Raw genomic sequence first — 13,134 nt, forward strand, 5'->3', positions numbered from 1 at the left:
CCTGTTAAGCAGTGGAGATGTGGAGAGACATCGCTGCCACGTCTAGGAAGCTACCAACTACCCTCAAATCTTTGAGTAATATATTCTAATGTTTAACCGGCGCATACAACACCTAGCCGGTCCTCGCAACTTCGACTTAGGAGCAATGTCTCGTCTTCGCGACCCTCCGGATAGATGACACGGCCACGAGAAGAATCGACGGTAGATGAATTGAAAGAACGCTAGATTAGTCAAGAGACGCTGGCCAAGAGACGCTTGATGGAGGGCGTCAAAAAGGGAAGTTGGTGCACGGATGGACCAAATGAGAGCTCGGCTGTACACGGCTAAAAGACCCTCTCAACATCACTCGCAATACCTGAGAACATCTTGGATGGCGATTGCGAGGAAACGAAACGATTTTTTAGAAAAAAAACAAAGAACAAAAACATGCCGGGGTCCGAATGTTCAGTGAAGACGGTCCATATAAGTATCAAAGTGAGCAAGTAAAGATTATTTCAAGGGGTTCGAGGACGGATGAGTTTTCAAAGAATCGAGTCCCGATGACTATGTGTTTTGTTAAAATACTGCCCTGTACTGTAAGTCTCCTGCTACATTTTACTGTTCCAATTTCATTCTGTTGTAGTTCTGAAGTATTTTCCAACAACATTTATTTCGCTTACATGAATCAATAAATAAGCAACATGTAGACATGTCATATTTTCCTGAGCAAAGCTTTCTGCTTCAATTTTCTTGACTCGGTGTTCTTGGCGTTTAGTGGGACGTCCTTAAAGCGGCAATGAGTTGTGAGAGCAGCTACACAAGGCTCTGTCATCCAGAGATACCTGGAATAATTAACTAATTATAATCTGTGGTCAAGAAGGTGATCAGTGACGGTCAGCTGCTTCAACGAAGTAGATAGCGGTGTGAAGTTATTGTTGTAGCTCAAACTTGGTGAATTAACAGTGCAACACTTAATTGTCAATGATCACAAATAAGAATGAGACATTCTTGCTGATCAAAGAAGAGTTGCGAAGTCTGTGAATTCCAATTCTGAATGTGAAATTTGAATAAACGCTAAGACCCTCTATGTCAGCGTCAATACAGCCTCGAGGTCTCCTGTTAGCAGCAGGAATCACCTCTTGTATGTGAGAATAAGGGCACCTTTCTTCAACTCAGTGCGGACAGTGCTCTTTTCAATTTTTATGACATATGGGATAAGAATGTTATTCTTGATCTCTCATGTATGATCAGCCGAGAGGTCATGTTGTCATCAATGGATTGAATTTGACTCACCATTCATTCTCAGTTACTTCTCGATACTTTCCATAGGTATAGTACTTTTGACATTTACTATTGTCGAAAGGGACTTTCGTTATAACCTAAAATATTTCAACAATTCCTGTGCTCAACAAATATTCTGATTGAAATTTCACCAACAGAAAGGTCAAAATCTGGTTCACATCCTATAGGACAGGCTAGCCTGGTGGTAGAATTTCGTGCTAATTGATTCCATTTATGTTGTGGCATCGGTTCACGGCGACATCTGTAAGGTTTTAATTTTAGTGACCAGTAAAATTAAGTTAAACCTAATCACTTCTACAAGTTCTCCAGTTTGTGCGACATTCTAATAAATAAATAAATAAATTCTTATTGCTTCCTTATTGTCAGACTACAAAAACTCTTCCTTTCTCCATTTTTGAGCAAATACAATCGATATTTACAATTTGCTTCATAAATTCAGAAGAGGTGGCTGTGGTTCCTTCTTCCCAAATTGTGAGGTAGATTTGAAATATCAAGTCCGTGGCTGTTTCTACGATCCCTCTGCCATAAGGATTTTTCTTCAGTGGAATTTTAGAAAGAAAAAACACAGAAAGCTCTCTGGATAGCAAAGATCTTGTTTCTTACATCTCACTTGGTGAGGTGTTTGGTTGCAGTGGGTAGAAACTTGTAGTTAGTCTTATTAGGTAACGGTAGCAGTTCCTACATACTTGTACTCTTTTGGATCCTTCGGCAGAACAGCGTTAGGTGCCTTGAGAATACAGACATCCTTTTCTCCGCTGGAAATGCAGTCCACCGTTCGTTGTTCTGTAAGATCAACGCAACAATCAATAGCAAAAACTCTCTTGTGAGAAGTTACCTCGATCATTTTTAATGCACAGATAATAGCTGGTTCAAAGTATCCTTTGAGAGAGAATCGCTTAAGTTTAACTTACCCCAGCGATTCCATTTGAATTCTTCTTGAGCCTGGGTGCCTAATGAAGCAATTAACAGGAGAAGAGGGAACATTCTAGAAAAAGAGACCTTTATTCCAGAAAACACTGAAAAGTGTGCACAGTTACGGATACTGATGCAAAATACGAGTAACTAAGTGTTTTTTTATCGTTATTCTTATGTGGATTACTATCATGATGATTTTCAAATTATAATAATAGTAATCTACGCATGATTTTCAAGTTGTTTCTCAAAAATCACAGTTTTATTCAATGGAGATTCTGCGCACTAGTCTCCATCAATGACTTTACATCATTTGATTTTCATATCATCAGCCAATTGAGAGAAAAAAGTCATATTTTGATGGTGATTTGCGTTAATATAGGTCCCATCAATTTCTGCAGAAGAACTCCACGAGCTGCACAATTCTTTAATTTAATTTAGTAAAAAAATTTAAAAAATTAAATTTAATTCAATTCTTTACAAGACGCCAATTATCATTCACCACTTTAATATGATGATATTTTAATTTTTCAAGGCTTTGGGCATTAGACACATTGAGCTAACGTAATTTAAGAACCAAATTTTTTGTATTCCAAACAGTTTGCACCTTAAAAAACATCACAGTGAAGTCGCCTTTCAGGTATTTTCTACGGTAGTTGTAAGACACGTTAGTTATTCTATAGATATAGTTTTAGGTATAAAACTGTTGATGTATAAAACGATTCATTTAGGTAAGATATTATTCAATCATCTTCTATTTGAAATAAAAATAAACAGTATCCGAATGTTATACAGATTCCGATTTCTGGAATTATGTGCAAGATCAATTCTCTACTAAAACACTCAAAGTGGCGCTTTTGAGCAGGCTAATGCTTCAAGAGCGTTTTTTTTTTTGCCTTGATTAAGAGATCCATGGTAGCCCAGAAATGAGATTCATAGCTGACAAAAAAGGGTAGAATTTGGAGCAGCAAAAAGAAAAAACACAGGAGATGACGCTTAGTTAACCACGATCAAAGCAGCAATGATGCATAATAGCAGCATAATGGGCGGATACCCATTAGCTAAGCAGAGATTTCAGGCGACGACCAAACGAGTCTTAAACCTGATTGAATGTCGTTAATCTTGCGCAATCAGACATTATCCGTCACAATACCTATTGTGTTATTCTTGAGAATGAAATGTAATGGTGCTATGATCCGTCACTGCACCAAACACGTCCCCTCATTTTTTTTCAAATTTAAAACAAAGAAAGACTGAGGAAATGCTTGGCTGTGCTTGGTATTTCTATGAGCTGCCGTCATAATGCAGAGATATCCGCCTATTCAGACTCCATAAATCCATGGAAAAGTTGGGGGAATTTTTTATTCTACGTAGAAGAGCAATTACAGCTGCAATAAATTTTTCGCCACATAAGCATAGCACATTCATTGTGAGTGTTTGTGAACAGGTTACCACAAAGACTTGGAGGCTATACCAATTAAGCTTTAAACACCGGTTACCGTACTGCTAAAATGCATCTCATTTACAACTGTAAAATAGCGGAGCTGTCATTTAAAGAACAACTGTATGGGCGTTTGCAAATTTTTTTCTTATTTTTGAAAAAAAAGTTGAAAAATTCCTATCCTTCTAGTACAGATCAAGGATCAACAGTATAATTACCGTAATTATTTGCAACATCTAGCTACTCAATGAGCAAAGTCTTAATGCCCTTCTTCCGGAATAAAACGGGCTGCGACGATAAAAGTTTGTTGAGTAGATTTTTGAGATCATCGCGGACTTTAAATTCCGCCCAGATACTGCTTTAGAACACGGAACAGGTGATAGTCGTATAAGACAAGATCCGGGCTATAGGGAGGGTGGGACAGAGTTATCCAACCCAGACCGCTTCACTTTTGTCGAGTGAGATCTCGTGTTGTTGCGCAGCAGTGTCTTGTATTGCTGCGTTTTGATCGTTTTTCCTTTGCACTGCATTAGCCAACTTCTGGAGTTACATTTTGTAGGGGTTGCCGATGATTGTCTGATTGCCCATCAACCGTTCCAAAAATTTCTCGAAAGTTTCTAGAGAAGTTTAAACATTTAAAAATAAGAAAAATGGATATAATTTTGAAAGTTTAAATGTTTAAAATCAGAGGTGCGAAAAAAGACATGCAGAGATAAGCGATATGTACGATCTCCGGCCCACACGATGTAACGCAGAGATCGCTAGCAGATCTGCACAGTGGTTTTGGACGAGTGAATCCGACAGTTTGCTAGATTACGGTCAACAGCTTGTAACTCTTAGAAGGAGAGGCAAACCCAATTTCCGCAACTGAAAGCGTTGCATAGGAGTTTTTGATTCCATCGTTATATGTACACGAAATGTGCGTGAATTCACTCATGATATAGCTTTGTTGATCTTATAATTTTTCCATCGTATATGCAAAGGCTGAACAATTATTTTTGCGTGCTGTTCGTTCGTAGATCTCAGAAATGTTTTTGGCTTCATGTAGCAATTTTGAAAACGTTCTCTTAAACACATGATTTTAGAATGAAAAAGACTTCGCATCTGTATTTATTTCATATCTGGTGTTTTTCCAATGCGAACTGTTTGCATTTTTCTAATGCTTCTCATTGATTCAGCTATGATATTAGCTTATAGCAAGCCGTTGTTCACGTGGCAGGAACACCTTTACTGAAAACTGCTTGTGACCTGTCAGTTAATGAACTCGTGCAGAGACTTCACTAATTAACTTCACTAATTGTGCAAACAAAATGAATAAGAGTAAAAGAACTTCTGTAACAACGCGATTTGCAACAAATACAAATTAAATCATATAAAAATTTCTCTACAGCAAAAAATGGTAATCGTCGGTCAATGCGACTGAGTGATCAGCCGCGCCAGATTATCTCAAACGCGCTTGTCAAAAAGGGGTAAAGGATAAAGTCACTGGCTATCTATCCACTCGGGATGTGCCAACGCGTTCTACTGGAATTCGTAATCGTTGAGGATTTGGAATGCGTATTGGCCTATACAATGACTTGCGGGGGCCAGTCGATGATCAAGTCAGTGTTCTTATCCTTCCAGATAAGTCTGGTACCAAATTATCGACCCCCGGAGGTATCAAAGACTTGGTTTGCACTAGGGCGGTCGCAAACCCTCGACCGTGTGGCTACAACGGACCTCTAACCGACTGCGCCGCACCCGCTTGTCATGTGCGAAAAACACGGAAAATAAGGCGCTCTGTCGTTAATGGGATAGTGCTTTGGCCGGCACTCACGTACCCTGAACCTGCATGTCACAATTCCACGATTCAACACAGTCACTACCTAAACGAATTAAAGGCAGCATACCACGACTCTGAGATGATGCGGATTTGAGGTGGAGCATCCGTATCAGCATCTTTCCCTGCATCACTGCAAACAGCCACCTCCAGAATGCTGTTTTATACGACGCCATCTATTGCAACGCGCCACCCTTTGCGCCTCTTCCGTTCTGCAATTCGTCGAGAATAAATTCTTACTGCCCCGGTAGACAGTAAGGGACGCTATCAGTGCAACGGTGGCACTGCAATAGACGGCATCGTACAAAACAGCATTCAGGGGTCGGCTGCTTGCAGTGATTCAGGGAGGGATGAACGGAACCACCCCGGTCTCCGTAGTCTACGACCCCGTATACGGATACTCCACCTGAAATCCGTACCACCACAGATTCATGGTATGCTGCCTCTAAGCTAGAAGAAAACTAGACTAATAAACTATAGATAAATTGTCCTCTGTTTGGTTTGTTGTACGAATCCGGCTCGAATGGAAACGAGGACCCATGTCAAGCTGTTGGAGCTATCTACGGCGAAGGCGTTGTCTCCTGTGACACATGCGCATGGCTCGGCAACTTTAGGAAGGGACATTTTCTCTCGAAACTGCCTCGAACTCGTGGAGAGCGATGCAGTTGAATTTGCAGATGTTGCGTACCAACGTGAAGGAGAACATGTATCTCACTGCTAAGAAAATTGAGACCACCTTCGGCTAGAATCGTTGATGATCGTACTTTGGCTCGGCAAGGACATAAAGCAGAAAGTTCACAGAATCGTGGCGGAGAACTTGCGCATCACCCTAATATTGGCAAATATCATATATCGTTGCAATAGTTGCCTGGAATAGTTTCTTTGTTCCCTTCCTTTCACGAATAATAACGATATTTTCATTCTCAAAGACGGTAACTCTATGATATTCTTTGTCATCGATCTGTCTTCGGCTTCACTTCGCAAGCGTTCAGCTGTTTTATATTGTACATACACGTTTTGCTGGACTGTAATAGTAAGATATCTTAGTTTCCTGATGAGATTTAATTATTAGATTTTAATGCATTACTCATTTCTGTCAAGTGGATGATCTTTTCGATTTTTGATTCATCTTTTTTAATACAATGTTTGCAACTGTTTTAGAAGAACGGTCACTGAGCGCGAGAGCACATTCTTCCCTCTTTAACATAGTGCATTTTTTTTTTTGGAAAATAACTATCGTATTTGGAATCAACACATGTGAAAACCGCAATAGATAAGTTTTGCTAGTACTCCACAGAAATTATGAGAAAATCAACAAATGAACCATCGATATTTCCTATGGTGCGATTATCACCATAAGCTCGCAGGATTTCACTGTGTCTGAAGGAAAATTGATAAGAACAGGCATAATGAAGAGATTACATCAAACATAAATCTTCAGGTACAAATTATGATAGCATTGATATACTAAGCAAGGAGATCCCTTCTTAGATCATGCCATGTAATAACGGGCTTAGTCTGTCACATGTGTGCGTCAGTCACGAAACTCCAAAAAAGGGGTGCCGAAAATTTTTAGGAAAAGAACTGCGATCTATGGTGGTCTCAAATGTGTGACCGTAAACAAGAGAAATCCACGTCAATTATGAATCCACACATCTAGTAGCATCAAATTACGCGTATGAAAATCCTCGTTAGAACAGGGAACATTTCGGGCTTCAGAACCAGCGAAGATTAGGATCATCGATGTTAGTGCTCGTCAAATGGGGAATAAATGGGAAGAAAATGATGAAAAGGCGGTCGTATTGACGGAAAATAGGTGCTTAAGAGAGGGGCGTTCTGTATCTCTGACCTCTTGAAAAGAAAAGTTCATTTGATAAGACTTCCTGAAGGTAATATCTTAACAGAATTCGCTCCCTTCCTCTCAATAGACCACCACAAAAAAGTCATATATTATTAACTACATTGCCTTTTAATTGATTCAGTAGTGTCGACAATTCTCACCATTCTTCTTTTCGTAATTCCCTGTGACCGTGTAGTTCTCGATTTTCCTATATCCAGAAAGCTATTCACGACGATTGTCTGTATCCCCGTGAAAAACCGAAGTGTGGCTTTGTTGAGGCATGTTTTCGTTTCTCCAGGCATATCCACCGGATTAGTGAGGAGGCATTCGCGGAAAAGTTTCTTCGCATGGATATTCACAAGCGTCGTCATTAGAATTAGAATGTAACGCATATCGATGTAAGGAGCTTAATATGCATAACCATTTTATTTACAGTACATATTATGTGATTCCACGGAGAATGTATAATTGATCGTTGTAAAGAATTGAATATTCTATTCATTGTTAGTAGATAAAGCTGACACAATTTCCTTCGATCGGTCATTCCTATTTGGTAGTTTTCACTTCATACTTTTCTACGTTGTTTACATGACATAGCAGAATTGTAGTATTTTGCCGTCTCACATCAAGAAACTTTCTTGACGATGTCCATCAAAGTATTCCATCTTCTCGGCATATTCCTCACAATCAATTGTAAAAAGATAACTCCACGAGAGAATTTCCTTTTGAATCAATGTTGTGGAGGACGCAGACCAAGTACGTTATCCTTCTATTTTTAAAGTACGAAACACACTTTCGTAGCCTTCCTTGAAACAATAGGCTTGAAAGAAAATCACGGTAGGTACTTTGAAGACAACATCCATTAGTGTGTTTGACAATAATATTTTGAGATTTCTGGGGAAATTGGCACTTGTACATATTTCAATATTCGCTGTAAAATCATCGAATTTTGCCCAACTAACAATGAATGAATGAAATGGTTCAAAGCAGTAAATTTCTAGAAAGTGCTGAATGTTGGAATTGACGTGTAAAGCAACAGCTTGGTGAAGTCCATGGGAATTTGATGATAAGTGATAAAGCGCGTCGTTTTTTCAGAAAATCCCAAAGTTGTTCTTGCAGGATCTATTGAATCTTCCAAAACAAATCAATCCTTGACAAACATTATGAATGCTGTGACATCACAAGAAAATAGAAATGGTTGATCGTAGCCTAATGGTCCTAAGAAAGGAACAGAATGGAAAAGAGCAATACGAAAAGACAGGGGAATGGTTTTCTCCTCAGGTTTTCTAGAAGTTACATTCAAGTTTCGTATCCCTCGCAGGTTAGGTGGAGATTTTGCTTGACATGACATCGCTCTTCTTAAAAGGCTTTAGCATGCTGCTCATCTCGCACTTTAGGCCATCCCACCTCTCATACTCGCTTTGTGTAAGGGATTATCCCACGAATCTAAGGTGATACGGATTTCAGGTGGAGTTTTCGTATACGGGATCGTAGATTAAAGAGAGGGGAGTGATTCCGTCCATTTCTTTCTAATTGCCGTAAAAAACGGGCCAGAAGATACGGCTTCGAGCGTTTTGGCGCTACTTTCTACAACGAGTTCCATTGGAGCGCGCCAGCCGTGTGCACACGCTGCATCTTCTGGGCCGTTTTTTACGCCAGTGAAACACTGCCAATGAACAAAACAGCTTCGGCAGCCCATTGGTTGTCCGCTCACCCTGCACAGGGCGTGGCGCTTATACTATCTCTCAGGGACGCGGCACGTTATTAGGTGCTTCGTAAAGGGATCCGGTGCGATGAGGTTGTTTCCCACGCCGTTTCTCTGGATAGGTACAGGGAGCTAAGCAGTGGTGAACTCATATTCAAGAACTACATCCCTAACTCCTTCTGGTAATGGAGAGATTTCAACATTCTCAATTTCGTGTTATGCTGTCTTTAAGCTACGCATTCTTTATAAAATGAACGCGAATTCAAGAAAGAAGTGCATGTTTTGTTCTGAATGGAAGTTATCCTGCACAAATCCACAGATGGGAAAATGGCTTTCGCTCTCTCTCAATGTGAGAATAACAAATTTCAAATAATTCAAATTTTTGTGCATACAATTTTTTCCGCGCCTTGGTTTTGAGAACGTTGGTCCCATACATTGCACATTCTCTTAAACACTGCTTAGATATCGCTTTATGAATATTAAAAACATTTATTGTTAATTTATTTTTAATTAGTTGTTGTTGAAATTTGACTTTATGATTATTATTGTATTGGTTCTGATTGTTAGAGGTTGTTTACTGAAAGAGATTTTTAATTCCAGCATGTCCGTTCAAAGTTTTAAATGGGAAGAGCGTAAAAGAAAACGAATTTCCGTTTATTGCAACTCTTAGATATAGTAAAGGTTTGATATAAAGCCTAAATATCCAGTTTCTTTCGTTTGTTAACGGTGATTTTCTTCTGTTGAGGTGAAATGGAGGAAATGTGCGGTGGCTCACTGATCTCTCCGTTACACGTGCTTACAGCCGCTCATTGCATACTAAGAATAAATGACTCGATTACGGAATCGTGCAAAAAGGACCGTAACGGAGGAATGTGAGTGAAAATGATGTTTTAATACTGAACTGTAGTAAACAACAACAAACAATATAACAACAACAACTGTAATAATCTAATTTAATAACATTCTCTGATTGAGGATCCGCAGCAGTGTTTTGTCTCTCTGCACGAATAAGTATGTATCACCAATAGTCTAAAAGGTAACGAGAGCAGTGAAGAGTTGTTCCACATACAGTTTCGTTCCGTATGTTGTGAAAGCTTTTACGTCGCTTTATTTCCTATATTTTATCTCTTTTAAGTTCTCCAAAATGTTTGATTTATTTCTTTCTTATTTCATTTGAAAACTGATACATTTTTTTTGGTTAAAACAACAATATTGGAATAAAACAGAGAGCCTAGGATAATTAAAAGTGGGAAAAGAGACTTTTTGATAAACTTCTTAGTAGTTTCTGATATTAGACGTATTGGAAAAACCAGCAACTAAATTCTGTGATTAATAAGGACCTGCAACCTTTTCAATACTCATTGTTATTAGTTTCAAATTTGGCTTCAACGACAAACCGAAGGACTGGTCAGTGTACATTGGAAGCGGTTGTAGTGTGCCGGAAGAATGCGAAAAACGCCGCCAGGTGCGAGAGGTAAAACATTGTATTCCAAAACGCATCTTTAAAGTTTCTCAACTTACCTTGTTAAGATTCTTCTCCGAGGAGACTATAATCCTTGCGGTAGCAGTAATAACGATATTGCAATTATTGAATTAAAAAGCCGAATCCCAGGATGGCGATGGAAGTCAATTTGCCTTCCGAGCAAAGATCAACGTCTTCGAAAAGTTCTTCATTCAGCAGGCACCGGTTCAGATCGTAAGTCAGCATGTTGATCGTATCAATTCTTATACACAAAGATATTTTTCAAATGTTCTTCCGGTGATCTTTTTTCTTGAAAGAAGCGGAGCATTCCGATGAAACGTGTTACACGAAAAGTATTAACACACATTTTAATTACAAATTTACGTATCATACATAGCTTTTTAAGTATGAAAATCGTTATTATAAAGATCCCACGATCCCCAAGTGTTATTAAATACCTCGAACGGTTTATGCTGCATGATGACGACAACAACTCTTGATTTTAAATAGTTATAACAACGGAAAAAGAGTTCGGGTTTTAGACTACGGAAACTAGTGTGGCATCGCTCAAGTCGCAGTAATTGTCGCAAGAAACAGCGCGAAAGATGGCGTTTTTTCCTACGAAGTTAGTTTCGTAGGAAAAAACGCCATCTTTCGCGTTTTTTCCTACGAAACTAACTTCGTAGGAAAAAACGCCATCTTTCGCGCTGTTTTCTTTCTCCACCATTGCACGCCGCGCCCTCGAGTGAGCGGTAGAGGATTAGTGAGATCTTCCCATTAGCCTGTTTAAGTGAAACTAATGAACAGCCTGCCGAGGAGGTTCGAAGTTTGCACAAGAGTGTGCGTGCTAATGCAACTCGTAGGAACTAGAGTGTTTCCCGCTATTTTAGATAACTAGGAGGTGTAGAGCGAGACCACGCTTGCGTCCTCAATCTACAATCGGAACTCTTCGTTTTTCCTGCTTTTTCCTGGTTTCTGTAACACATCAATTTCATGTTCACTCCTTCAGGAAGGGGGACTGTTTCCAACGCGAATTCTCTTGCTTAGGTCTTTGCCGAACTAAGAAGCTCCATTTTCTCTTTCTTTGTCGCTCTTAAAGAAATTGCATACGTGAGAATGAGTTGACGAAGTTGAGAAGCTATTATGAATGAACGCTTTCCCAGTCATTTTCCAAAATACAAGTTGGTTTATTACCTTTTGCGACATGCATGTTACTATGCGATACCTCTACACAACACAGGATTTCGACGCTGTGCGACCGGTCGCACTCCATATTATGGCTATCTGGCGCCGACGCACCAGTCCGACGCCGGTGGACCCGTCGCACCCCACCCTCCCTTTTTTTCGGATTTCGTGACAGACACAGACACACACACAAACACATACACACGTGACAGAATAAGCCCGTTATTATATGCCAGTCTGAATGTCCGGCTCGTATATAATGCCTGGTATATAATAACGGGCTTTGCTTCGCTCGCCTTCACTGATCAGCGAAAATTAATATTAGTGTTATTAGTTCCATGAAAGTGGACTTGTTCATCTTCAACAATCTTTCTTTCTTTTTTATATCATAACTAGATGTTTTGTAAATCATACTCCGGTGTGAGAAAAGAATAGCGCCTTCAAATCAAATTGCTGTGATCTCTTTGAATATTTCTCTGTATGACATTTGGTGGATCAGCTCAAAATATGCGGTGAGCGTAGTGAAGCGGTTTTGGGCCCGATCGAGGAATTGTCGATCCTGTCCAGCAATGAAGTGAATGGTCTGATGCAGATGAACTGCAAGTCTGTATACCGTGTCAGACTTTTCTTGCATGGAGAAGCCGAAAATTCTGTGGAGAGCCTGAGGTGGACAAACATACCGAGTATTGAGATGCTCTTTAATTTCATAAACAACAGCATTTCCCTCTCCATCCGATCCACTTTCAATGCTAATCCGTGCGCGATCGGATCTTTTGTAGATGTACTTGTACAGCATTTTTTTGTAAGTATCTTACCACAGAAATTGTACCGCATATTTCTAAGCTCACTTGGCACTGGAACATGGTAAGTAGGTAAAGATTAGTTGGTACTACCCACTCATCGCTGTACTCGTGACCGCTGACTTCAACAGTTGTGCAGTTGCGTCTCCGATAACTTGGATAGCCGTTCACTTCCATGGACGTTTCTTCGCGCAGCGCTTTCGGAAAACGTATTGAGCATTGCCCATCACGCATACATGGCGAATAAGGATTTTCGATCTCACATTTCCTGTGAAGCATAAACGAAGTAACAGCAGCATGAACCTCTGGTTCCGCATCTCCATTAGGTATCTCTGTGCTCACAGCATTATCGACTTCTTCCACTGTCCGTACTTCCCATCCTTCCTACATTATCAAAAGCATATGGCAGTGAGGAAGCTCTCGCTTTTGAAACTCAATAACGTAGACTTAGGCTTCCACTTCCCCAAGTACGTGCTTTTTGAAGAGATCACTACACAATTCCTGCAATTTCCCGTGGAAAACTCTTGCTGTCAAATCAGGTCTATCTGATGCAACCTGCCAGTTTTGAAGAGATCACTACACAATTCTTGCAATTTTCCGTGGAAAACTCTTGCTGTCAAATCAGGTCTATCTGATGCAACCTGCCGTTGTGAAGGTTTTCCTGAATCTCTTGCCATTGCGGATTGCAA

General features: G+C 39.9%; 2 protein-coding genes across 3 annotated transcripts; one reads left to right on the forward strand and one right to left on the reverse strand.

Moving 5' to 3' along the window:
• Positions 1 to 691: 691 nt before the first annotated feature.
• Positions 692 to 2,265, reverse strand: RB195_003024 (uncharacterized protein; the record flags this gene model as incomplete). Its single annotated transcript, XM_013447106.2, has 5 exons — positions 692 to 821; positions 1,273 to 1,358; positions 1,417 to 1,522; positions 1,968 to 2,064; positions 2,193 to 2,265. 5 exons carry the CDS (start codon positions 2,263 to 2,265, stop codon positions 692 to 694), a joined length of 492 nt encoding a protein of 163 aa, XP_013302560.2.
• Positions 2,266 to 7,937: 5,672 nt separating this feature from the next.
• RB195_003025 (uncharacterized protein) lies at positions 7,938 to 12,335 on the forward strand (the record flags this gene model as incomplete). Of its 2 annotated transcripts, XM_064200521.1 has the most annotated exons (6): positions 7,938 to 8,049; positions 9,599 to 9,679; positions 9,744 to 9,870; positions 10,370 to 10,472; positions 10,529 to 10,694; positions 12,238 to 12,335. In XM_064200521.1, 6 exons carry the CDS (start codon positions 7,938 to 7,940, stop codon positions 12,333 to 12,335), a joined length of 687 nt encoding a protein of 228 aa, XP_064056402.1. The 2 variants fall into 2 exon arrangements, with proteins under 2 accessions (XP_064056402.1, XP_064056403.1); XM_064200522.1 differs by lacking the exon at positions 12,238 to 12,335 and having other exon boundaries at positions 10,529 to 10,711.
• Between the last annotated feature and the right edge of the window lie 799 nt (positions 12,336 to 13,134).

The sequence above is a fragment of the Necator americanus genome, chromosome IV, assembly GCF_031761385.1.
Source record: "Necator americanus strain Aroian chromosome IV, whole genome shotgun sequence".
NCBI classification, from domain to species: Eukaryota; Metazoa; Nematoda; class Chromadorea; order Rhabditida; family Ancylostomatidae; genus Necator; species Necator americanus.